This window comes from Panthera uncia, chromosome B4 (genome assembly GCF_023721935.1).
Source record: "Panthera uncia isolate 11264 chromosome B4, Puncia_PCG_1.0, whole genome shotgun sequence".
NCBI classification, from domain to species: Eukaryota; Metazoa; Chordata; class Mammalia; order Carnivora; family Felidae; genus Panthera; species Panthera uncia.
Window position 1 is genome coordinate 4876483 of NC_064809.1, and position 24790 is coordinate 4901272.

The 24790-nt window shown below is 38.7% G+C and overlaps 1 protein-coding gene across 4 annotated transcripts in view; it reads left to right on the forward strand.

Moving 5' to 3' along the window:
• Positions 1–24790, forward strand: part of TASOR2 (transcription activation suppressor family member 2) — an 80646-nt gene that overhangs the window by 2073 nt on the left and 53783 nt on the right. For 2 of the 4 annotated variants that reach the window (XM_049624549.1, XM_049624552.1), the window contains exons 1-2: positions 6461–8761; positions 19060–19193. The exons of 1 other annotated variant lie outside the window; for it this stretch is intronic. In XM_049624549.1, coding sequence (XP_049480506.1) covers positions 8757–8761; positions 19060–19193 — 139 coding nt within the window. In that variant the 5' untranslated portion in view covers positions 6461–8756. Of the gene's footprint in view, positions 1–6460; positions 8762–19059; positions 19194–24790 lie in introns of those variants that run through there. One more of the 4 variants, XM_049624553.1, reaches the window with a different exon arrangement.

Genomic DNA, 24790 nt, shown 5'->3' on the forward strand with positions numbered 1-24790 from the left:
ACTGGTGGACATTTATTTTCAAGTTTTACGATGTTCTAGTTATTTTTTTTCTTGTGACAAGCAATGCATCGTGTGCCAGTGATAGTATTTCTGAAGAGTTAATTCCCTGTGAGAATGCTGGATATTAATGCTGTTAAATTGTCCTCAAATAGTGTATCCTTAAATATCTACTATCTAAGGGTATGCTTTATTTCCCTGCTAGCTAGCCAGCAGTGGATGTTAACAGTATTTCTTTCGTGTTTTACTAATTTTCTAACTTGAAAATAACATCTTATTTTAATTTTTATCTTCCTTGGTGGAAGGACATTTTGGCTGGGTCATAATCCTTGCCTTCCCCCCCCCCCCCCCCTTAATTGGGTTCAAAACTCTTTGACCCATTTAGCTACTACCGCACTGTTTTAATTATTGTAGCTTTGTAATACATTTTGGTACTTTCTTTTGAAAAAAGCTTTGGGCTTTTTTTGCATTTTTCTTCCAGGTGAAATTTAGAACCATCTTTCCAAGTTCTATAGAAAATCTTGGGATATTGGCATATTGTTTGTGATTGCATTGAATTTATAGATTAATTTGAGAAGAGACATTCTTTTGAGTTTTTCCTTCTAGGAGAGTAGGTATGTCCCTTTGTTTCTTCTATTAAAATTTTTGTCGTGAAGTATACCATTTATATGTACTGTTAAAAAAAAAAGAAGTATATCTGTGTGCCCAGCTTAACAGGACATCACAAGCACCTTGCAAGCTTTTGTGTGTGCCTCTCTCCAGAAGCGTGTATTGCTGCCCCATCACCATGGTCATCCTGAATTTTGTGTTAATTATTCCCTTGCCTTTCTGTGCAGTTTTATCACTTAGGTATATATTCTTAACACACTGTTTACTTTCACCTGTTTTTGAATTCTGTGAATCACTTAAACATTATGTTTCTGAAATTCATCAGTATTGAAGCATGTGCCTGTAGTTCAGTAATTCAGAAACTCTTTGGTCTCATGACTCCTTTATGATCCTAAAAACTGTCAAGGACTCTAAAGCGTTTTTGTTTATATGGATTATATGATGTTAGTTATTAAAACTGATTGATCTTAAGTATAGTAGATACAGTATCTATTGGTATATGTATTGGCACCTCTAAATAATGATAATAAGCCTCTTACATCTTAATATAAATAACATTTTAATGAAAAAAAACTATTCAAAAATTAGTGACAAGAGTGGCATTGTTTTTACATTTTTGCAAATACCTTTAATGTCTCAGTATCATGTCTGCTTCTGCATTCAGTCTGTTGCAATATATTGTTCTGGTTGAAAGTATATGAGGAAAGGGCACCTGGGTGTCTCAGACAGTTGAACATCCAACTTTGCCTCAGGCCATGATATCACAGTTCAAGGGTGTGAGCCTTGCGTCAGGCTTTGTGCTGACAACTCAGAGCCTGGAGCCTGCTTCGGATTCTGTGTCTCCCTCTCTCTCTGCCTCTCCCCTGCTAGCTTGCTCGCTCACTTGCTCTCTTTCTGTCTCAAAAGTAAATAAATATTTTAAAAAATGAAAAAAAAAAAAACCAGAACAAAAGTATATGAAGAAAATCCAGACTCACTCAGCTGTGTATTTAGGAAAGGGAGAAATGTTTTAATAACCTTTTAAGATAGTTATATTTTTCTCTGATACTCCTCAAAGCCCAACAGTTTCTTTAAAGGTTAGCTGTAGTGTAAAATTTGAAGTCGTGTCAGTGAACTTCTCAAACTCTGTGACATGAAAACCCATTGGTCTATCTTGAATTTGGAAGGGATATTTCATCTACACATTGGTCATGAGCAGATACTAGTCTACTGAGTTATGTAGATCTCTCAAATTATGACACATTGCAGTATGTATCAAAGAACCCACTTAAGCGTCATCACCACTTTGGGAACCAGCGCTGTAATACATTCATTTTCATTGAAGTATAGTGTATAGTAATCTACTGTACGAATGTGTTAGAAATGGATTATATGCTTATCCGTTTCATTCTTTATGAACATATTGGTTATTTCCAACATGGGGCTGTTATAATTAGTGCTGCCGTATATATTCTTGTTCATCTTCAAGTGAGTGTATAGAATACTCTTCCTTGGGCATACTAGTAATGGAATTGCTAGACCCACTAGGAGGACATGCGCGGGTTCAATTTCATTAGGTAATGTGTAACTTTCTCCAAATTGTAGTTTTGATTTATTCTCCACTAATTTTGAATGAAATCTCTCCATGTTTGGCATTGCCCAGGTTTTTAATTTTTGCTGGTCTAGCGGAAATGAAATGTTATTGTGGCTTTAAACTGCATTTCTGTGATTATATGAAAGAAGTTAAATGTTTTTTTGTGCGTAATGTTTTTTGTCACTTTTTCTATTGGGTACTTGTTTTCTCTTATTCATATGAATGAATTTTTCTTACATGTATTGTATGTACAAGTTGATGAACTCTTTCTATTGTTTAAAAATTAGAATAAACAATTAAAAATATATAAAGACATACACAGAAAAAATCTTTCCTGTACTATCCAACTCATTCCCCAGTGTTTGTTTTCTTTTCCAGTGTTTGTTTTTATATTTCTCTTTCTTTAATGCATTTTTTTAGACATTTATTTATTTTTTTTTTTTTATTTTTATTTTTTTAAATTTTTTTTTTTTTCAACGTTTATTTATTTATTTTTGGGACAGAGAGAGACAGAGCATGAACGGGGGAGGGGCAGAGAGAGAGGGAGACACAGAATCGGAAACAGGCTCCAGGCTCCGAGCCATCAGCCCAGAGCCTGACGCGGGGCTCGAACTCACAGACCGCGAGATCGTGACCTGGCTGAAGTCGGACGCTTAACCGACTGCGCCACCCAGGCGCCCCGACATTTATTTATTTTTGAAAGAGAGCACAAGTGGGAGAGGGGCAGAGAGAAAGGGAGACACAGAATCCGAAGCAGCCTACAGGCTCCCAGCTGTCAGCACAGAGCTGGACACTGGGCTCAAACTCACGAACAGTGCAGCCAGATCATGACCTGAGCCGAAGTGAAGTCGGATGCTTAACTGACTGAGCCACCTAGGTGCCCCGCTCATCTCCATTTAAATTATGTTCTTCCTGTGAGAGGTCTTTTAAGATAGTACAGAAACAGTCACCCAGAACACATCGTAAATGTCTGCGTTCTACAGGCAGGAAACAGATGAAGTATTCACTGATATTTAGTGTGCTGCTTTGAACCCCATCCTTTGGTTATCTTAAACAATTGCATTATTTTTGTTTGTGTTTTGTAGTTTTTGTTTCGTTTTTGTTTTTGTTTTTGAAAGAGCGGGAGGAAGGGAGGGTCAGAGACACAGAATCCAAAGCAGCTCTAGGCTCTGAGCTGTCAGCACAGACCCCTGATGCGGGGCTTGAACCCATGAATCGTAAGATCATGACCTGAGCCGAAGTCAGACACTTAATCAACTGAGCCACCCAGGCACCCTATATTCCACTTTCTTAATCTGATTTGTGCTATGCTACATTTTTTCCCCCACTTAGCAGTATATCCTAGAAGTCTTATATGCAAATCAGTATATAGAAGCCATGCTCATTCTACAGAATAAGAACAATAGTCAGTCATAGATCATTTGTTTCTGGTCTTTTGCAGTTAAAAACAATGGTGCATGGAGTAATTCTGTAGAATTGTCCTTTTGTATGTGAGGAGGTTTTTCTGTTATATTAATTTCCAGAATTGTGATTACTGGGTTGAAGGTTAAATGCTTTTGAAATTTTGAGAAGTATTGCCAAACTGCATTTCCTGGGATTTTGCACATACCTTCGGTATACTGAAGTAACTGTTTTCCTAAAGCACCCTCCCCCTTACCCTCCCCCCCCCCCCCACAGGATGCATTGCTAAACTTGCATGTTTTGACAGTTTGATAAATCCATTTACAGATCATTATGACTGAGCATCTTTTCATAAGTTTAAAAGCCTTTTTTTTTTCCTTTGTACTGTTCATATCACCTACCCATTTCTGTTTTTTGTTGGGTTGTTGGACTGTAGGATTTCTTTACACATTCTGGGTACTAATGTTTTATAGTTAAATAGGTTGCAAATACCTTTTCTTTCTGTGATGTAATTTTAAAGATTTTCATTTTGTGTCCGTATACTTGGGATTCTTAATTGTGGGTAGTGTGGAATATAGATATAATTTAATTTTATTCTCAGTAGATAACCAGTTGTGGTAGAATTTACCATTGAATCCACTTGCGTCTGAAATTTTATTGGTGGCAAATTTTTGACTAGTGATTTAATTTTTTTTAGTGGTTACAGGATTACTGAACATTAAAAAAATTGTCAATATTGATTAGATTTTTGTAGGTCTCTATTTTGTCTGAATTTTTAATATTTATAGGCACAGAGTTGTTAAAAGTACCCTCTTGCTATTTTTAATGAGTGAAGTGTATGTAATTATGTCTCCTTTTATCAGTTTTGATGTTGAATATTTTTCCCTTTCCTCCATGCTGTTAATTCATCTTGCTCATAGTCTGTTACGCTTCATGATTTTCTCTATCATACATTTCTTTTTGTGTTTTTTATTCATTTGTTAAACTCTTTGGAAAAAGTTATAGACTCAGGCACTTGTATGTTTTTGATGTCTCTTGTAAAGAGCATCTGTTGGAATTTTTAAATGCAGTTTTAGGGGCGCCAGGGTGGCTCAGTCAGTTAGGCCCATCTCTTGATGTCCGCTCAGGTCACAATCTCACAGTTTGTGAGATCGAGCCCCATGTCAGGCTCTGTGCTGACAGCGTAGACCCTGCTGGGGATTCTCTCCCTCCCTCTCTCTTTCTCTGTCTCTGCCCCTCTTTTTGTCTCTTACAAAATAAATAAATAGGAGAAAATTTTTTTAAAAATGCAGTTTTAAGGCATGGGACATATAACCTATTTACATTCACTGTAATTGCTCTTATTTTGTGCTGTTTGTCCTGGCTGTTCTATGTTTCTTTTCTCTCCCTTTTGTTATTTATTAAATATTCATTTAATATCTTTATCATTCCATTTTCCCCATGTCCTAGTTTAGAAAATAAACTTTTTTTTTCTGTTTATAATTCTCCCAGAAATATGCATCCTTGACATTTAAAAACCTAAAACAGGGGCACCTGGGTGGCTCAGGCAGTTGAGCATCCTGCTTCGGCTCAGGACATGATCTCGCGGTCTGTGAGTTCGGGCCCTGCGTCGTCAGGCTCGGTGCTGACAGCTCAGAGCCTGGAGCCTGCTTTGGATTCTGTGTCTCCCTCTCTCTGCCCCTCCCCCACTCATTCTCTCTCCCTCTCTCTCTCTCTTTCTCTTTCTCTTTGTCAAAAATAAACATTAAAAAAATTTTTTTAACCTAAAACAAAGCAGAACAACAATACTTTTACCTTCCTTTTAGACAATACAAGAACCTCAAAAATTTAACTTCACTCAGCCCCTGTATGACTTATATGTTATCATATATTTTAATTTTTTAAATAATATTCTTACCAGACAGAAGGGGGCCTGTTTAGAATGTTGTGTTTTACAGTTGGTGCTTATTTACATTTCCCCACATTTGTACTACTTTTCTCTATTGCTGCTTTTATCTTTTATTTAAAAAAATTTTTTTTTAATCTTTATTTATTTTTGAGAGAGAGTATGAGCAGGGGAGAAGGAGATACAGAATTGGAAGCAGGCTCCAGGCTCTGAGCTGTCAGCACAGAGCCTGACGTGGGGGTTGAATTCAGGAACTGTGAGATCAGGACCTGAGCCGAAGTCTGACGCTTGAACGACTGAGCCACCCAGGTGCCCCAACTGCTTTTATCTTTTAGAACATCCTCTAGGGCCCTTTTCCTTCTGTTCAAAGACTATCCCTTGGGATGGCTCTTACTGAAGGGTCATTTGATGATGAACTGTCCCTGCTTTTGTTTGCCTGAAATTGTCTTTGTTTCACTGTCATTTATGGCAGATGTTTTTGCTAAATAGAGTGGTTTCTGTTGGCAGTTGTTTAGAACACTGAAGATCTCCTTCCTCATTCCTTTGTTTTTTTCCATTGCTATTGAGAAGTCAGCTGTCAGTCTCCCAATTCCTTTTTCTCTGGCTGCTTTGGTATTTTTCTTTTTGTCTTTAGCTCTTGCTATTTCAGAGTAATGTATTTTTATCTTGCTTGGAATTGTTTGGTTTCTTAAATCCATAAATTAGAGATGTTTTGAAATGTGTTTGTTAGCTATTCATAATTCCTGAACTGTGAATTTCCAATTATATCTTCTGTTGATCTGTCCATCTTAATGTATAAAGCAGTCTTTTATAGTCTGTATATATAGTAAATATTTTCTCCTGTTCTTTTGCTTTTCTCTTCACTTTGTCTCTTACAGCCTTCCCCAACAGAATGCATTGCCAAACGCATGGATTTATGATAATCTGATAAGTGAGAAGTGAAACTTGACAATGAAACTCTGGAACTAGTCTTTTGGGAGAAGGGGTAGGACTATGACTACCGTTTCTGTGCTTTCATCGTAAATGGTTTTTTTAGATGTTTCTTCTTTTTAGACCAATGTTGGTAAAGTATATTTTTATAGTTTTCAAATTAATTGGTATAAGTTGTGTATGATAACTTATAATTTTAGAAATATCTTCCCTGTATTTGTGGTTGTAGCCTCCTTTTTCTGATATTTAATTTTTCTTTCTTGATTATATTTGCTACAAGGTTATTTATGCTAAAAGTAACAGTTTTTATTGATTAACTCAGTTGGCCTTTTGTTTTTGTTTTAAATTTGGCTTCTCTTTTTAAAATTACTGCTTTTACCATAAGAAATGTCTGGGGCATACTTTGTTTTCCCTTAATAAGATTTTAATAATACTTAATTGGGTAATTAAATCCCTTGCTATATTCTGTGTAAAGACTCACTACTTTCCTTGGCATGGTGAAATGGACCCTGTTTAGAACTTTTTGAGTACACCTGCTCCCTCCCTCATTAGAAAATTCAAGGCCCCAACTCCTGAGATCCAGTTTGACCAGTTGAAGTACCTGCTTTACCTGTGGTTATCCTTTCTCTGGGAGCCACTGTCAGCGAAGAGGCCTCTTCTTTGCCCAGCACATTTGGAATGGGATATTTCTAGGGGTGTGAGCAAAAAAAAAAAATCATTTTTGTTATGGCACAAATTAGGTCACTCTCTCTTTCATCATATGTGACAAACGAATCCAAAGCAGGTTTGAAAATGTAATTGTCCCTGAGAAAAATTTATTCTTAGGATTTTCGTGTAAGAGGTACAAAACTACCTAACAATGTCCTTGTACTAAATACAGGAGTAAGTGTCATGCAGCCATTTCATTGCAGGCTGATAGTTTAAGGCACAAATTAGTTAATCCGGTTTGATAAGGAGCCAGAACAAAGGTCAGTTACTTTCTACAGATGGCTAAAAATGACACCATATAAACTTCAAAATGGTTCCAGTAAAAGGTGCATAATCTTGAACGTGGAAAGTATAGTGTCCAAAGAATCTATACAGCATGGCAAGAGAGAAAACAAAATTTGGTAGATACAAGATTATAGGCATCTGCTTGATATACAAAAACACTTTTTACTGTCAGAGTGGATTCTGAGGATGTTAAACCCGTCTTTAAAAATTGAATGTTAAATCCAAAAGTAAATGAAAGTTAAATGAAAATGTCATAATGCGTGGGTAGATCTCATTTCACACAATGGATATAATCTTCCAAAAATGTTTTTTTTAAAAAAAATTTCTCTTCCACTGGATATACTAAATACCCAAAGCGAGTTTGTTATTTTAAATACTACATAATTAATCGACGTGATTCATTATGATTTAAGCAATTTGCTTTGTGAGTTCAGATTTTCCTGAATGTTTTCTATATGTACAACACAATAGTGGTAATGATTCTCTAGGATCTCCTGATTAGATTTTCCTCTAGCAAATGCGGATATGGTTTGGGAAATGCATGTGGATGTCTTCTCTAACTTTGTTAAAACATGAGTCAAAAGCAAAGATGTCCTTAGGTCAGGCCAAATACTTCATGCCCTCTCCCTCAGTTTTATTTTTGGTAGATTTTGTTAGGGCTGCGGGGCTGTGTGTGTGTGTGTGTGTGTGTGTGTGTGTGTGAGAGAGAGAGAGAGAGAGAGAGAGAGAGAGAGGGGACCCCCATCCTGACCACAGGTGCTTGATATCAGCATCCTGACCACAGGTGCTTGATATCAGCATCTCCCGGAGTATGTGGAGTACTCAAAATCATGTTCTATAGACCTATTTTTGTAAATTCTACAAGAAAGCCCCATGAAACTGTAACTGGTGGATTTATATAGACGACTGGGAAAGCTTTATAGGGGCACTGATTCGGAATAATTGGGGATCGCTGTAGAGAAAAGGCCTGGATTTCAGCTTAGATCTGAGGTTTGCCATCCCTCATCACGACTGAGAGCCCGTGGGCAAGACCCTTGAAGAAACGGAAGCTTAGAGCAGTCACTGTAAAATACCAATGGACACCTAGGGGTATTGGGAGACCTCAGAGAAGGAGGAAGGTCCAGGGGCGCTCCGCTTGATCCGCCAGCCCTGGAACCCGATTGCAGCTCCCACGACCCCCTTGCCGGGGTCTGCACCTGGGGGTCTGGGCCCTGCGCCTACGCCGTGCGCCGGCTCGCGGTCGGCGGTCCTCGTTGACTTTTAAAAGGAGCAGCCCCGCGCCGCCCTGGCTGCCGCACTGGCCTCTGCTGGCGGGAGGGGGCCGACCGGGCCGGCGGGGCAGGGGCACAGCCCCCTGCCCCAGGTACCATGAGGTGAGGGATGGGCCGGCCCCTAGCGTGGGCCCGGCCCCCCACTGCTGCCGGGGCGCCCCAGCTGGCCGGCCAGCTGCCTTCCCCAGCGCCGGGCGCCAGCGAGACTGGAAGAAGGGACAGACTAGGTGTCTAACCTTTAGGGGGACTTTAGGGAATGAGGCTTTGGGGGGGGGGGGGAGGGGCTTCAGGAACAGGTTGGAAGGGGGTGGGGCTTCAGGAACAGGTTGGAAGGGGGAGGGGCTTCAGGAACAGGTTGGAAGGTCCGTAAAGGCTTCCCGAGGTCCTTGCTCCCCAGTCCTCCCTGGATTCTGTAAGTATGGTGGTGAGGAAGCCCTTGCAGAAACTTCTAGAGAGCAGGATTGCTTCTTACAACTCTCCCGTGTGTGCAGACGGTCCGTGTTTTAGGTCATCTTCTGAAATGTAAAACAGTGATACGGGTGTTTTGTGCTTCATTCACATTTGCTTTTTTATTCCTTCTGTGTATGATTATCTGGGCATGAGAAAACATTTAAACTTTTGTGTCTGGCAAACTTTTTTATATCTTTTAAAAATTTTGTGAAAATCCTACCTTTCTCATTCCATAGTATTTTCTTTTTCTTAACAGAACACTTTGTTTATGGGGCTCCATTGTTTTGCCTTATGGCAACTGTTATTTCCACTTGTTTTCTTTACTTTGTCTTCATATTTAAAAAACTAGCTTGCTTCCACTTAGGGCTGTAGGAGATCTCTCTCTTTTGTTTTTTTTTAATTTTTTTTTTTTACAAAGTGAAAATTGCTTTATTTCCCCCAGATTGTATTTATGCTTATGTCAACTTTTAGATAATACAAAAAGTTACAAAAAAACAAAAACAAAAATTACCTATACTTTACCCACCTAAAGATAACTTGGTATTGAGTACCTCCCGTGGTGCTGTGAGCTCTGCTGGACACTGGGGGACTCTGGTGAACAAGACAGAGTATCTGCCTGCATAGATCTTACAGTCTGGTGGGAGAGATGAGCCCCCAAAAAGGAAATTGATAAAATAATTGCATGTTGTAATGAGTGCTTTAAAGAAAACACTAGTGCTTTAAAGAAAACAAGGTTTCTCTGAGGGAAAAACTTGTAGATTTCACTAAAGGAAGAACAGGAACTAAGCCATGGACGGAACAGGAGAAAGAACGTTTTAGTCAGAAATAACGGCATATGCAAAGGTCTGAAAAGAGGAAAGAGCCTGAATCAGAAAGATCAGTATAGCTGGAACTCAGTGGTAAGTCAGGGGAAGGTGGGTCAAGGTGAGTAGAAAAATGATCTGGAAAATGAATTGATTCATTACACAAATGTTTATTGAAACCTTATTGTGTACCAGGCACTGATCTAGGCACTGGGGATACAGCTTGGAAAAGGACAGATTCCCTGTACTCATGAAATGAATAAACTAGTGCTGAGAGGATAACCAAATAAACAAGAAAGATAGTGGATGTTGTTAAGTGTTATGCAGAAGACGACCGTTGTTTAAACTGTGGTGTGTGTTCTTAAAGATGTATGGGTACATATGCTTCTCTTTTGTAATTTGCTTTTCTTTCCCCTAAACAGTTTATGGTAGGACATTTTTCTGTGTTATTAAATAAATCTTCTATTTGGGAGCATCTTAGCTTGTTTTTTAGATTAAGTGTGACAGATAATCCATAAATTTAAAAAACCCTCTTCAACAAAAATTTGCACATTATAAGGCATCGTAATATAAACAGGTAGAAGGTAACTTCGTTTTGACAGTCTGCCATTTGGTTTCTCTTGTGTGTCACCCCACCACCCAGCAGCCTCTCTGTGGTTGTCTTACTTCCACCTATCTTTGTTGTTAGTTAAATGTTTGGATTTCCTATTTATGGAACCAATTTTTAACAATCCTATAACGAATCTGGATTGATACCTGTTATCATTTTCACATCCCGATGGATTCTTTTTGCCAGTGCATATGTTTTAAGATTTTAGTTATCTGTATTCATAAGAGAGGTAAATCTTTAATTTCTTTTTTTATGTTTTCTTTGTCAGACTTTGGTACTAGCATTTGACTGCTTTCAAGATGGGAAACTTGATTCCTTTTACTGAGTTTTGGGACAGATTAAATAGTCTAAATATTATGTACTCTTTTATTTAGTTACCAGTTACATATTTACTGTATGCCAGGCGTTGGGTTGGATGCTGAGTAAGCAAAACAGAAATGGTTTCTGCCCTCATAGGGCTTGATTCATTGGGGAAGTAGACATTACTGAAGTAACTATGAATATGTAATTGTGAATCATAACAAGTACTCTGAAAGGAAGGAACAGAGTGCTGTGCGAGAGATATCATTGAAGATCTACTTGAGATTGTACTTTTTGTGATATGAAGACCTGCTTATTGAGTATATATGCACTAAAAGGTAATTCTTTTTAAGTGAAATATTTATTGGCTGTTTGATATATACTTAGGTCTGCGGCCAATACATTAAGTAAGTGAAGTCTTCATAATGATAAAAGTTAAAGTAACAACCACTGGCAATAGTAACTACCAGAGTTAGAGGATATAGTCCACATGTTTTAATTGAAGAAATTAAGACTTATATTAAGTAGACACTTGTAGTGTAACATGTCCAACTGTATACACCCTCTGGAAATCCCACTGAGGTTACAGTAAAACAATAAAGTTGTAAATCCACAAAAAGAGAATGGGAAAGTAGATGCCAGGTGCAGTCAGCTTTGGGAAACTAGAAAGAAGATGGTCAGGTGATAAGTGACTTTGTGGATTAGAGGATGCTGAAGGCTGAAGACCCGGAAGCCATCAAGGGGCAGGTGTAGTCCCACCAGGCAGTCTGGCAGCAGCTCGGGAGTTAGAAGTACCGGGTACTTGTCAAGGTGGGAATAAAGAGTGGAGTGGAAATAGAAGGTCCGAGTGATGATTTTTGTAGTTTTCACGCTCTGGATTCCCTTCCCTGCTGTCTGCACCCAGACAACTGTCTACCTCCCCTCTACCCAGACGGAGGACTGAAGGTTGACACTCAGGAGACGTTCACTGGGCATGCCAGACAGCAGAGGTAGGGGCAGAGCACCAAAATGAACATGAAGATTAAGTGAAAGCGTACTGAAGCGTGAAACCAGAACTGTCTTCCTGTGTGATTCTCAGAACTAATAGTCAAGCTTATGCTCCCTCTAAACAAGGTATTAAAGGAATCTTTTCTGGGGAAACTTACCAAACCATGGCAAAATATTTAACAGACACGGGCTTTGGGAGTTTGCCCGATTCAACAGCTGCATCACCATCAGATCATGTGAAAGAGTAAGGGCTGCTGGTCAAGAAGCACTGTTGATGCACCAGACTTTCAGGCAGCCTTAAGTGCCTCATGTGTAAACATAAATGGACAGCAGAGGATCCCCAGCCACTGGGTGCAAGTGTCTAACATGAAAGAAATCAAACAGGGATAAACAAGTAGGAAATAAAAGGAGCTTGGTAGAAATAAATTTACTGCAGTTAACAGAAGAAACTTCAACCAAATAAAACTATAGCATCTTTAGAAATGATACAACATCCATGAAAGAGGAGGTTCTATTTTTTTTTAATTATTTAGAAAACAGAAAAGGGCTCTGTAAGAGCAGAAAAAAATATATAAGGATTGGATAATAAAGCTGAAGAACTCTCCCCCCAAAATAAAACGGCCACAAGCATTAGAAAATAAGAGTGTGAAGATAAGAAAGATAGAGCACCAGTCAAGGAGGTCTTTTGTCTTACACAGTGGGAGGAAACCACCATCTAGTCCCAGAACTGGAAGATGTGAGTTTGTGGGTTGAATGGGTCTTCTGTCTGATTCCCTGAAGAACAAAACAGAATGACACCAAATCATCAGACTGAACGTATAGTTCCAAAAGGAACAAGGCCAGATTAGTTTTTAATCATTCTACTTCCATAAAGAACGGGAGGCAGGGGGCAGTTCTCAGACTACATTTTGAACAAGTGAAGGAGAAAAAGAAACCCGGTAAACTTGAATATATACATAAGTACTGTTCGGAAGCCCCAGCAGTTCTATGAGAAAAGGCAGAGTTGTGCAGAGGGGGCATAGCTCAGAAATTTCCAGCAGCCATCCAGTCCTGGCAGCAGTCCCATCCTAAAAGAATCGTTGCCTACCAGGCTGAGACTGAACAGCCGTATGGTGTCCGTTAAGGAATGCAGAGAGGAATTGGAAAGTACCTGAGTGGCCCAGAGATCTTAAAATGAGCTAGCAAAATACTCCCTAGAAGTGAGTATTTAACCTTGGAAAGCAAGGGATGTGTCTTCTTAGTGATCTTGAAGAGGAAAACAGAGCAGGAAGTACACACACCCTCCTGATCCGCAGTACACTTGCAGGTTGACAACAAAGGAACCGTATTATTTTTTCAAAAATCCTTGGATGCAGGAACGAAGAAGGGGGAACTCCTAAATAAAGAAAACGGAAAACTGCTCTCACCCCTGCCTACATCCTGAGCATTCTGCTGGTTCAGGATAATTCATCTTGTTCAAATATGAAAAGCAAGAATATGCACAACATCCTTACAGTGATACTGTGGTAGATTGCATTTCTTTCTTATTTTTTTAATGTAGTATTTTATTACATTGGTTTTTAATTAATTAGTTTTTAGTATATTCACAAGGATGTACAACCATCATCACTATCAATTGTATTATGAAGCCCAGGGCTCTCCTCCTCTTTGCGTTCCTGCCCTGACTGTGCATTTCTTCCCACTAAAGGGACAGGATATCTCTTCCTCCCCGCTGACTTTGAGTTTGGCTATATGACTTGGTGTGGGCACTAATACCAGGTAGAAATGACAGTATGTTAGTTTCAGGCCTGATAAACCTTAAGAGGACTTGGTGTTCTACATTTGTTCTCTGCACCTCTGCCATTTCCATGAGAAAAACATGCCTCTGCTAGTTCACTGGCTGAAGGAAGATGAGAGAGATATGGATTGGAGCTATGCCCGCTGGACTAAGCCTACTTCAGCCCACATTGTAGAAATGTGAGCAGTAGTAAATGATTGTGGTTGTAAGCTACTGAATTTTGAGATGGCTTGTTACTAAGCAGTAGTTAACTGATATAAATATGTGAGAAAAGGCTCAGGTGGGGGGATATGTACCACATATGTTCCTGCTCTGTGGTTCTTTGTTCTTCTATTCAATTAGCTTCTAATCTTTATTACTTACTTCCTTTGCTTATTTTCTTTGAATTTACCACTTCTCTGTTTTCTAAGTTCTTGAATTGACTCTTCAGTTCACTGATTTTCAAATGTTCTTCTTTAACATGTGCGTTTAAAATTAATGGTTTTCTTGTAGTTTTTTCTTGTAGATATTTTGCATGTGCCTAAGTTCAGATAGGTGTTTTCATTGTCATTCAGTTCAAACATTTTAAATTTCATTATAATTTAACTTATGTCATTTATAAGTAGTTCTTGGTTTGGTTTTTTTTTTTAAGCATGGGGCTCTTGAGATTAATTTTTTTATGGTCACATAAAATCCAGTAATTTTACTGGATTTGGGTCAGATGTTATATGCTATCGCATATCCATATTTGGTGCTAAACATATTTTAAGTATATAGTTCAGTGAATTTTGGTAAATGTGTGCACCCTGTGAGCAACACACCCATAAAAATATAGGATATTTATATTACCCCAGAAAGTTCCTTCATGCCTGCTTCACTTGCAGTCAGTTTTTCTATTCCTGCCCTCCACCCGCAACAACCACTGATACTATTATCACTACAGATTAGTTTTACCAATTCTAGAACTTCATATATGTATGGATCCTACAGTGTGTACTTTTTATGACTGATTTCTTTTGTCCAGTTTAATGTTTTTGAGATTCATGCATGTATCAGCAGGTTTTTTTTTAAATCCCTGAGTAGAATAATATATTGTATGAAAAGACCATAGTTTATCCAAACACCTATCATGAACATTTAGATTGTTTCCAGTTTTAGCTTATGTGCCCCGAAAGTTCGTGTACACATTTTTTTTATGGACATAATGTTTTATTTTTCTTGGGTAAATATGTAGGAATAAAATTGCTGGGCCATAAAGTAAGTACATATTTAACTTTGTAAGAAACTGGCTATATAGGTTTTTTTTCCAATTGGCTATATAGGTTTCTATTCCTACCAGGAATGTATGAGAGTTCCAGAGGTTCCTCATCCTTGCCAACACTTAGTATTCTCAGTCTTTCTAATTTTAGTCATTCTGGTGAGCAAGTGGCACCTCCCTGATAACTAATAATGTTGACCATTTTCCCACGTACTACGTACTTGCTGTTAGTATGTTGTTTGTGAAGTGTGTTTAAGAGTCCTTTGTGTACTCTGGGGCCGCCTAGGTGGCTCAGTCAGTTAGGCCTCCGACTTTGGCTCAGATCATGATCTCACGGTTCATGAGTTCAAGCCCCACATTGGGCTCTGTGCTCAGAGCCTGGAGTCTGCTTCGGAATCTGTGTTTCCCCCTCTCTCTGTCCTTCTCCCCCTCATGCTCTGTCTCTCTCTCTCTCTCAAAAATAAATAAATATTAAAAAAAAAAAAAGACTTCTTTGTATATTCTGGATACACGTCCTTCACAAATACTTTAATTTCTTAATGATGTCTTTTGAAGCTCAGAAGGTTTTATAATTTTCATGAAGTCCGGTGTATCAGTTTTTCTTTTATGGGAACTGATTTTTATGCCCTAAGCAATCTTAACCTGCCCCCTGGTCAGAATTTTCTCTTTTGATCTTTTTCTAGGAACTTCATAGCATTAGCGGTTACATTTATGTCTGTCATTCATTTCCATTTGAATTTTATGGTTTGAGGTAGGGGTTGAGGTTCATGTTTGTTTTTTCTGATTTGGTGGTTATAGCATCATCTTTTTTCAAGTTGTTCTTTTCCTCTTGGGTTATATTGGCAGCCTTCTGACAGTTTCTGAGCTCTCATGCTGTCCCACCGATCTGTATGTATTATCGTTAAAACACCACAGTTGTGACTGCGTTAGCTTTGTGGTGATTCTTGAAATCAGGTGGTGAATCCTTCAAATTTGCCATTTTTTCTAAAATTGTTTTGGCTGTTCTGTATCCTTTGAATGTAAGTTTTAGAGTCAGGTCATCGGTTTCTGCCAACTGGGATCGTGCTGAACATTTATACATCAGTGCTGTATCTCAGCATCCCCCACCAAGGGCGCAAAGCTCTTTGGTTCACTGGAGAGCACAGGTCCTTCACCGGGAAGCACAGGTCTTTCACCAGGAAGCACAGGTCCTTCACCTGGAGCACAGGTCCTTCACCGGGGAGCACAGGTCCAGACTGAAGCCGGAGGACACAATGCTGCACAAACGGCGTCTCCAAACACTTGATGTATCTATCTGTTCGGAGGAGATTTGGGTTCTCTGGGAGAATTTTAAGCAGAGACCATCTTAAATTCAGAAAAATGAAACATCATGTAAAATAGGAAATTGACTACCCAGTGTGGCCCAGCTATGATTAATGCATACAACTTATTGAAACATTGAATAATGATGTAGGAAAATTAGTGATATGAGTTTATACAGCTATTGTATTTAGAAACATGGAGTTCTACCAGAAGATAGAGCTAAAGTTGAAAGTGATTGCCTAAGAAGAATGGAAATGAGGGCTCCCTGGGAGGGTAGGGGCAGTGATTGATAAGACTACTGGTATGCGGCTTTTTATTTAGTGTATGTGCCTTGATGACATTTATTTTTAAAAAGAAGGGGAAGAAAGGTTAAGCAGCTTTCTCAGAGTCACAAAGGTAGAAAGACCTAGCTTCAAAATCTTGTCTTGCCAAGTCCTTCTGATTACAAAATGTGTGCCCTTCATTACTTGTTCCATGGAAGAGGAGCTTGTTCTGAACAGAACTTTCACAGACAGTTCTGAAATTATGACCTAAATGTTAGAGACCACTCTCGCAGGTAGACAAGACACACAGTCTCCCGTTTGTTCCCGTGTTCCCTAGCTCCAGCCCAGACCTGTACATAGAACAGGACTATGGTAAATATCCGTGGAACGCTTGTGAAGAATGATTCTAGCCGGGTGGAAAATTTTTAAGTCATCAGAGAAGCTAGATTTGGGGGCTTTCAATGTGAGGAAAACTTGAAGTGGTGGGGGTGTGTGAAAATCAGACTTTGTATATAACTAATAAGGGAAATTACATTAGGAGTGATCTGAATCAAGGGTCTTTTTCCCTTGTGTGTGGGAGGGAGATAAGACTTACCGAGTAGGTGGGAATCAAAGGCTTTAAATACCCTTATATTTTAGGTTTCAAGTTATATTAGCTTTTGTGATTTCTTGCTAATAAATACTAGGATAAATGTCTCCATGCATGGTGACAAATAAAAGAGGAATTTGATAAATTATCTAGTGCAGTGCACAATGCCTCATACATAACAGGGCTTCAGGAAGGCAGTTGGTAAAGTCACAGTGTTAGAATGGAAAGGAGCTTTAGAAACATAATTTCAGGGAGTCTGGGTGGCTCAGTCAGTTAAGCGTCCAACTTAGGCTCAGGTCCTGATCTCACAGTTCGTGAGTTCGAGCGCCATGTCAGGCTCTGTGCTGACAGTTTGGAGCCTGGAGCCTGCTTCCGATTCTGTGTCTCCCTCTCTCTCTGCCCCTCCTCCACCTGGCACTCTCTCTCTCTCTCAAAAATAAATAAACATTAAAAAAAACTTTTTTAAAAGATAATTCCAAGTAAATGAGACCTTAAACGATTTAACCAAGTTCATAGTGTGTTTTCAGTTGCCAACGAGAGTGGTTTAAACAATAAAGAAACATTTATTATTTCACATCTCAAAAGATTGAGAGGCAGGGCAGCTCCAAGTGAATTTGTTCAGCATTTCAAGGACTTCTTCAGTGATTGAGATTCTGTTTTGTTTCACTCTTAATGTGCCGGCTGATCAATCTCATCTTGGTTGCAAGGAATTCCGGGCAGCAAACACATCTTAAAACGACGCCCTAAGGCTAGAAGATGGAGATGGGGAGAATGTGTTTTTTCCTTCAGAATTCTCTCTACTGATGTCCATTCACATCTCATTGGCCAGATACCATAATGAGCGTAAATTCCCTCTCTCTATCTCTCTCTCTCTCTCTCTCTCTCTCTCACACACACACACACACACACACACACACACACACACACACACTCATATTCTCTCTCTCTCTCTCTGTCTCTCCCTCCCTCCCTCCCTCCCCCTCCCGCCTAAAGCATGGAATCACCTAATACCTAAACAAAATTGTAGTTTGGGGGAAGGAAAGAAAACAGGGCATGATATTTGGGAAGGCAAGTGTCAACAGTGTTACAATACTAACGTCTTAAAACAAGTTAATGGTAGGCCTACCCTCCTGGTCTCCTGATTCCCAATTTAGTTCTCCCCTCTTGACATAAATAACCTATTTGCTTAATGAATGAATATCGTCAGTATTACAACTTCTTCTGAAAAATCTTGATAACATCCACACAATTGTGCCTCAGATCCTTTTTGAAAAAGGGTGTACTATTATAAAACTAAAAATATACTAATTTTTTTTAAAGTACATTGAATTCTTCAAATAAACTACCCACAGTTCCTTTTACATATGTTTCTCTCTCTCTGCTTATACTGTTTCTGTTGCCAGAAAATATACGGGCTAGCCCTTCTTTCGGCTTTATTATTTGAGCACCTACTCAGACTTCAAGTTATCGATCCCTCTGAAACGTCTTGATATATCCCATCTTAATGGAATCCCTATGATGCACCCACTACATTGTGTTCTAGATTCTCCCACGTATTTATAGCACTGGTTTCTGTACAGGTTCATCTTCCTTTTCTAGTCTAAGCTTTCATTGTAGAGACAGTTTCTCGTATATATGTAATAGGCACCACTAATAGTTGTATCTAAAGAATGGATGAATCATATTTAGTGGTGGGGAGAGATTTTCTTTAACTGTATTCTATTTGATTTTGTTACTTTCAACCAGTAGAACATGCATGCAGTTCTATAATCTCTACTCTTCATTTCAAAAGATTTTTTTTTAAGTGAGGCCAATGTGATTACTATAAGCATAACTTCTTTCTGTGAACAGAATTTTCTTCAGAACTTAAAGAATATTAAAAGAAAGGCATTTCATCTTATGTGTGTTACTGCTTATAGACCAAATTTAGCCCTTAGCTCTGGAGACCTGTCAAAGATGGTAAACATTACAGAATTGTACCTAACATAAATTAGATGCTCAGTAAACATTTGTTTATATGGTAAATATGCTGTGAATAGAACTATTCGCTTTATGATTTCATTTTTTCTTTTCTCATTTTAGCAATTATGGCACTAACAGAGAACAGGACTATGGCAAGAATTCTGGGGGTGTACTTGGTGACAATGAATTAAGACCACCCTCCCAGCTACATTCTGTCTTAGAGGAGACCGAGCCAGGGTTCATATCAGAAAAGAGTGGGTATTAAACTAAATGCTATAAGTTATTACTAACAAATCCAAAGGAAAACGGTAGAATTAAAAATTTTTAATTTCAATCATGTAAAATTAAAGGATTTTTTAAAAAAATTATAATTTCCAGTAACTACAAATTTCATTAATCCCAAAAAAGTCATTAATCCAAAATTAATGTGATTCAATTTTCAAATGGCATCGGAAAAGGTATATGTTCAAGGGAAATTGTCACATTTCTCTATTTGTATTTCTTTGAAGTTATGATTCATTTTGGTAGAAGTAATACATGCTTATGTAAGAAAACCTCAGTTGTAATATGTATAAGGTAACAAGTAAAAGTTCCCCTTTATCCTCTTCTCCTTCAGTAACCATTGGTTTAAACACTGTTAACAATTTGGTTTCCCATCTTTCTAGATCTTTTTCTGTAAATTTTCAAACACATATTTGTAATGTATTTTTTTTTACCAAAATGACATTATATAATACATGTTATTTACTCAGTGTGTAATAGATATTTTTATATGTCAGTATATATGTATTTTGATTTTTATTCAGTAGTTGTACAGTGTTTCCTTACTGACGGCAGTTTAGTTGGTTATCTTGTGTTTTTGCTATTATAGATACAAGTGCGTGGAATACACCTTGTACATATAGCCTGTGCACTCAGGCTAGTATGTCTAAGGAGTACATTCCTGGAAGTGGAATGCTTATCTGGTATACACATTTAAGTTATTGTTAGGTCCTGCCAAATTGTGCTCTAAAAAAGTTGTACTTATCTTAAACTGGCAATCCCTTAATGTCTGAAAAGTAAAGGTAATACATTTTAGGATCCGATAGTTAAGGAATGGGCTCTTCTTCAGCACCTATCAAAGGGCCAACTTAGATTGATGGAGGATGGATGCATCGATTAGTGTTACCAGAGGTAGGTTGCAGTCCGTCTAAAGGGAATACTAATAAGGACCTTTAGTGGCAGGTGGTGTTGGGTTCTGAGTGTTTCTGTCTTTGATGAGTGCTCCTGCCTATAAACAGGGCATGTGGTCATGAGAGTTTGGGGGCGATGTAGAGGTGGCTGATTTGTGTTAACAGTTGTTGTGACACTGAAGTTGTTGGCATTAGTTCATCTCATTATTTGCTTTCAGACCAGATAGATGCTTATAGAATAGAAAACAGATACTTGTGCCATAGCATCAGAGGTTGGTTTATAATTTTCTAATTCCTCTCATTAGCTGTTAAAAAGAGAAACAGGTGTCCAAAAGCAGACACTCAGTATCTCTGATGGCTTTTGAGAAAGGGGGAGATAAATACAGGGTACTTTGAGCAGAATCCAGCTTGTGTCAAGCTTGACTTAGCTTTTTTTTTTTTTTTAATTTACTTCCAAGTTAGTTAGCATATAGTGCAATAATGATTTTAGGAGTAGATTCCAGTGATTCATCCCCTGTGTATAACACCCAGTGCTCATCCCCACAAGTGTCTTCCTTAATGCCCCTTCCCTATTTAGCTCATCCCCCCCCATCCCCCCCCCCCCCCCCCAACCCTTCCAGCAACTCTAGGTTCTCTGTATTTAAGAGTCTCTTAGGTTTTGTCACCCTCCTTGTTTTTATATTATTTTTGCTTCCCTTCCCTTATGTTCATCTGTCTTGTATCTTAAAGTCCTCATATGAGTGAAGTCATATGATACTTGTCTTTCTCTGACTAATTTCACTTACCATAATACCCTCTAGTTCCATCCACATAGTTGCAGATGGCAAGATTTCATTCTTTTTGATTGCCAAGTAATACTCCATTGTATGTATGTATGTGTATACACACACACACACACCATATCTCTTTTTTTTTAATGTTTTTAATTATTTTGAGAGACAGAACAGGAGCAGGAGAGGAACAGAGAGAGAGAGATACAGAATCCGAAGCAGGCTCCAGGCTCTGAGCTGTCAGCACAGAGCCTGATGCGAGGCTTGACCCCATGAACTATGAGATCATGACCTGAGCCAAAGTTGGATGCTTAACTGACTGAGCCACCCAGGTGTCCTGATACACCACATCTTCTTTGTTCATTCATTCGTCACTGGACATTTGGGCTCTTTCCGTACTTTGGCTGTTGTCAATGGATGCTATAAACATTGGGGTGCATGTGCCCCTTTGAAACAGCACACCTGTATCCCTTGGGTAAATACCTAGTAGTGCTATTGCTGGGTTGTAGGGTAGATCTATCTTTAATTTTTTGAGGAACCTCCACACTTTTTTCCGGAGTGGCTGCACCAGTTTGCATTCCCACCAACAGTACAACAGGGTTCCCCTTTCTCCACATCCTAGCCAACATCTGTCATTGCCTGAGTTGTTAATCTGAGCCATTCTGACTGGAGTAAGGTGGTATTTCATTGTGGTTTTCATTTGTATTTCCCTGATGATGAGTGATGTTGAGCATTTTTTTCATGTGTCAGCCATCTGGATGTCTGCTTTGGAGAAGTGTCTATTCATGTCTTTTGCCTATTTCTTCACTGGATTGTTTTTGGGGGGTTGAGTTTGGTACGTTCTTTATAGATTTTAGATACTAACCCTTTATCATCTGATAAGTCATCTGCAGATTTCGTCTCCCATCCCATTGGTTGTCTTTCAGTTCTGCCGATTGTTTCCTTCACCATGCAGCAGCTTTTTATTTTGATGAGATCCCAGTAGTTCATTTTTGCTTTTTTTTCCCTTGCCTCTGGAGACGTGTTGAGTAGGAAGTTGCTGCGGCCGAGGTCAAAGAGGTTTTTGCATGCTTTCTCCTTGAGGATTTCGATGGCTTCCTGTCTTACATTCAGGTCTTTCCTCCATTTTGAGTTTATTTTTGTGTATGGTGTAAGAAAGTGGTCCAGGTTCATTTTTCTGCATGTTGCTGTCCAGTTTTCCCAGCACCACTTGCTGAAGCAACCGTCTTTATTCCATTGGATACTCTTTCCTGCTTTGTCAAAGATTAGTTGGCCATATGTTTGTGGGTCCATTTCTGGGTTCTCTATTCTGTTCCATGGATCTGAGTGTCTGTTTTTGTGCCAAGCTTGACATAACTTTTGAGACTGAATCCACGCCTAGTAGAAATGTGCCCAGATCTAGGTGCTACAGGAAGGGATATTAACTCAATGTCTAGAGCCATTGTGATTGAACTTGAATTTTCCCCACATGCTCTCTGTTGGTGACTTAAGTCCCAAGAGACACTCTTTCCACTTTACTGACAGGTATTTTTCAAGTTGTTTTAGTGTTTCTTTGTAGGATAGCCCCCTCTTCAGTCTCTTAATATTCTGATAACCTTGAATGTTTAAATGAAGCGTGTGTATTGCTCAGCAAAAATGCGGCCATCCATTTAGTGCTCATACTGTTTTGTACACTAGCGAGACTCTTAAGTGGGAGTACATTGTTCAAGAAGAGGTAATGTCAAATAATTTCTTGATGAAACGCTCATCTATCTCCTTAGCTATGGAGCATGAAACTTGTGCTTTCTTGAGTATAATTGAGATCATTTATTATGAAAGAGTCAAGATTTACTGTAGATTTCTAACAGTTATAGTGTGGACGTGCTTTTCCTTCTGCTAACTGTAAAATTATTTTGTAAATATATTGCTGTTTGGAAAATGCTGACTTAAAGGGGAAACATTTTTAACCATAAATAGTTTTAGGTATAAAAATATATTAGCACACAGTCACTTCCTATTGTTTATTTTATTTTATTTTTTTAAGCATTTTTTAAAGTTTATTTATTTATTTTGAGAGAGACAGAGTACAAGGGAGGAGGGGGTGCACAGAGAGAAGGAAAGAGAGAACCCCAAGCAGGCTCTGTACTGTCAGCACAGAGCCCGATGAGGGGCTCAAGCTCATGAACCCTGAGATCGTGACCTGAGAAAAGATCGAGTCAGACACTTAGCCGACTGTGCTACCCAGGCGTCCATCCCCTCCTAGTGTTTATTTTAAACCATCGTCTCTATTCATAGCTTTGTTGAGAACAGTATTCCTCACACTGACAAAGAGTGTTCTCTGACACATGTATTTTGGAAATACTGTGTTGGATGGGCTTTTTTTATTTATTGCACTATTTTTCACAGTTTTTAGTTTATTGTGCATTGACCCTCAAAAATGTGGATATATGTAATATTCGTTACTTCTGCAATTTAAAACCTGTGTCTTCTTATTAACATCTTGTGGAATTGAAGAGTTGATAATCATAGAATGTTCATTTCCAAAGCTGTTTTATTTCTTTCACTGTAAGCAACCTATTTCTCAAACATTGAGCCTCAGAGTTTACTTAGATTTTTAAATATTATTTTGCCTTTTTAAAAATATGAAATACAAAGTTTCCCAAGTAGAAGTTTTAGAGGAATCCTGATTTGCATTCGAGCTAGCAGGGCACTATTTGTAAGAGAGAGTTACAAAGACGTAGGCTTCTCACTTTGAGTAACATGGCTAAAGCCATCATTTTAATTCTTACCCCTGGTGTTTTGCTATTCAAGCCTCTTAAGAATATCCATGTGCTATAACATTTGTACCCTGCTATCGAAGGAAAGAGTGAAACTGAGAAAAAGTAAAACAGTTGATCTAGATCATGGATGAGATATACGAATTTCAGAATAGTCTTAAATGTTTCATCCTCTTTTCCTTCCATGCTACGTACAGTCTTTCACTTTGGATACTGGGACATTTTGTTTATTAAAGCGTTTTTGTTTATTAAAGCATTACTTAGGTAGTTGAAGTGGTAGGACAGTTGAGTCCAAATTAACTTGACTGAAATGTTTGTTTCCATTTCTGTAATAGTTTTTTTACCGTTGCTTATTAGTTACTTTTAGCTAAAATTCCTGTTTTTCCTTTAGGTTTTGGACTTTAATGTAATCGGCAGGTTCTGGCAGAAGTAGGAAGCCATAGTAATGGTTTATTTATCCTATATGACCAAAACTTCTAGCCCTTAGTTTGTACCTCCCCACCTTGACCTTGTTAAAGAGAATAGAAATAGAAGGGAGTAAACAAATAGTTAAACGTTATGAGAACTCACTAGGCCCAGTTTTTGGCTAAAGTAAGGACTTGTAAAATGAAAAGTCACGAAGGCTCAATCCAGAGGATTATCGGGCCAAGTCAGTAACTCTGGATTAGGAGCTCTGCCTGTCACAGGAGGGGCGGCGCAGAATCTCTGGGATAGCATGTGTCTGCGTAGGTTTTCTAAAAAGTAACAAAGTTTCATTTTGGAGACATGGAGAAAAGTAATTTCATAATATAACCCGTAAGAAGTCAAGTTCAATAGACTTGTCTAGGCTCTGAGGAACCCCCAAAGATACAATGCTTTCTAATGTGTTTGTGGAGTGTGCACTATTAGGCCCCTTGAAAGGAACCCAGCAGGCTCACTTGGGGATTTGATGAGAAGACGGGAAGGGTAAGTGTCTCAAAATGTGGCGTACGTTTTAAAGGACTTCAGGATGAGAAACCTTGGTCTAAGCGATTGCTGACCACCACCTTGGCACTATCACGTTTGCTGTGCTTGTCCCGGCGGTCGTTACAGCGCACAGCTTTAAACCAGAAGGCCCGAGGGATCCGGCAGGGTTTATTTTACTCTTGTATTGAAAGTAACTCACCCTCAGTAA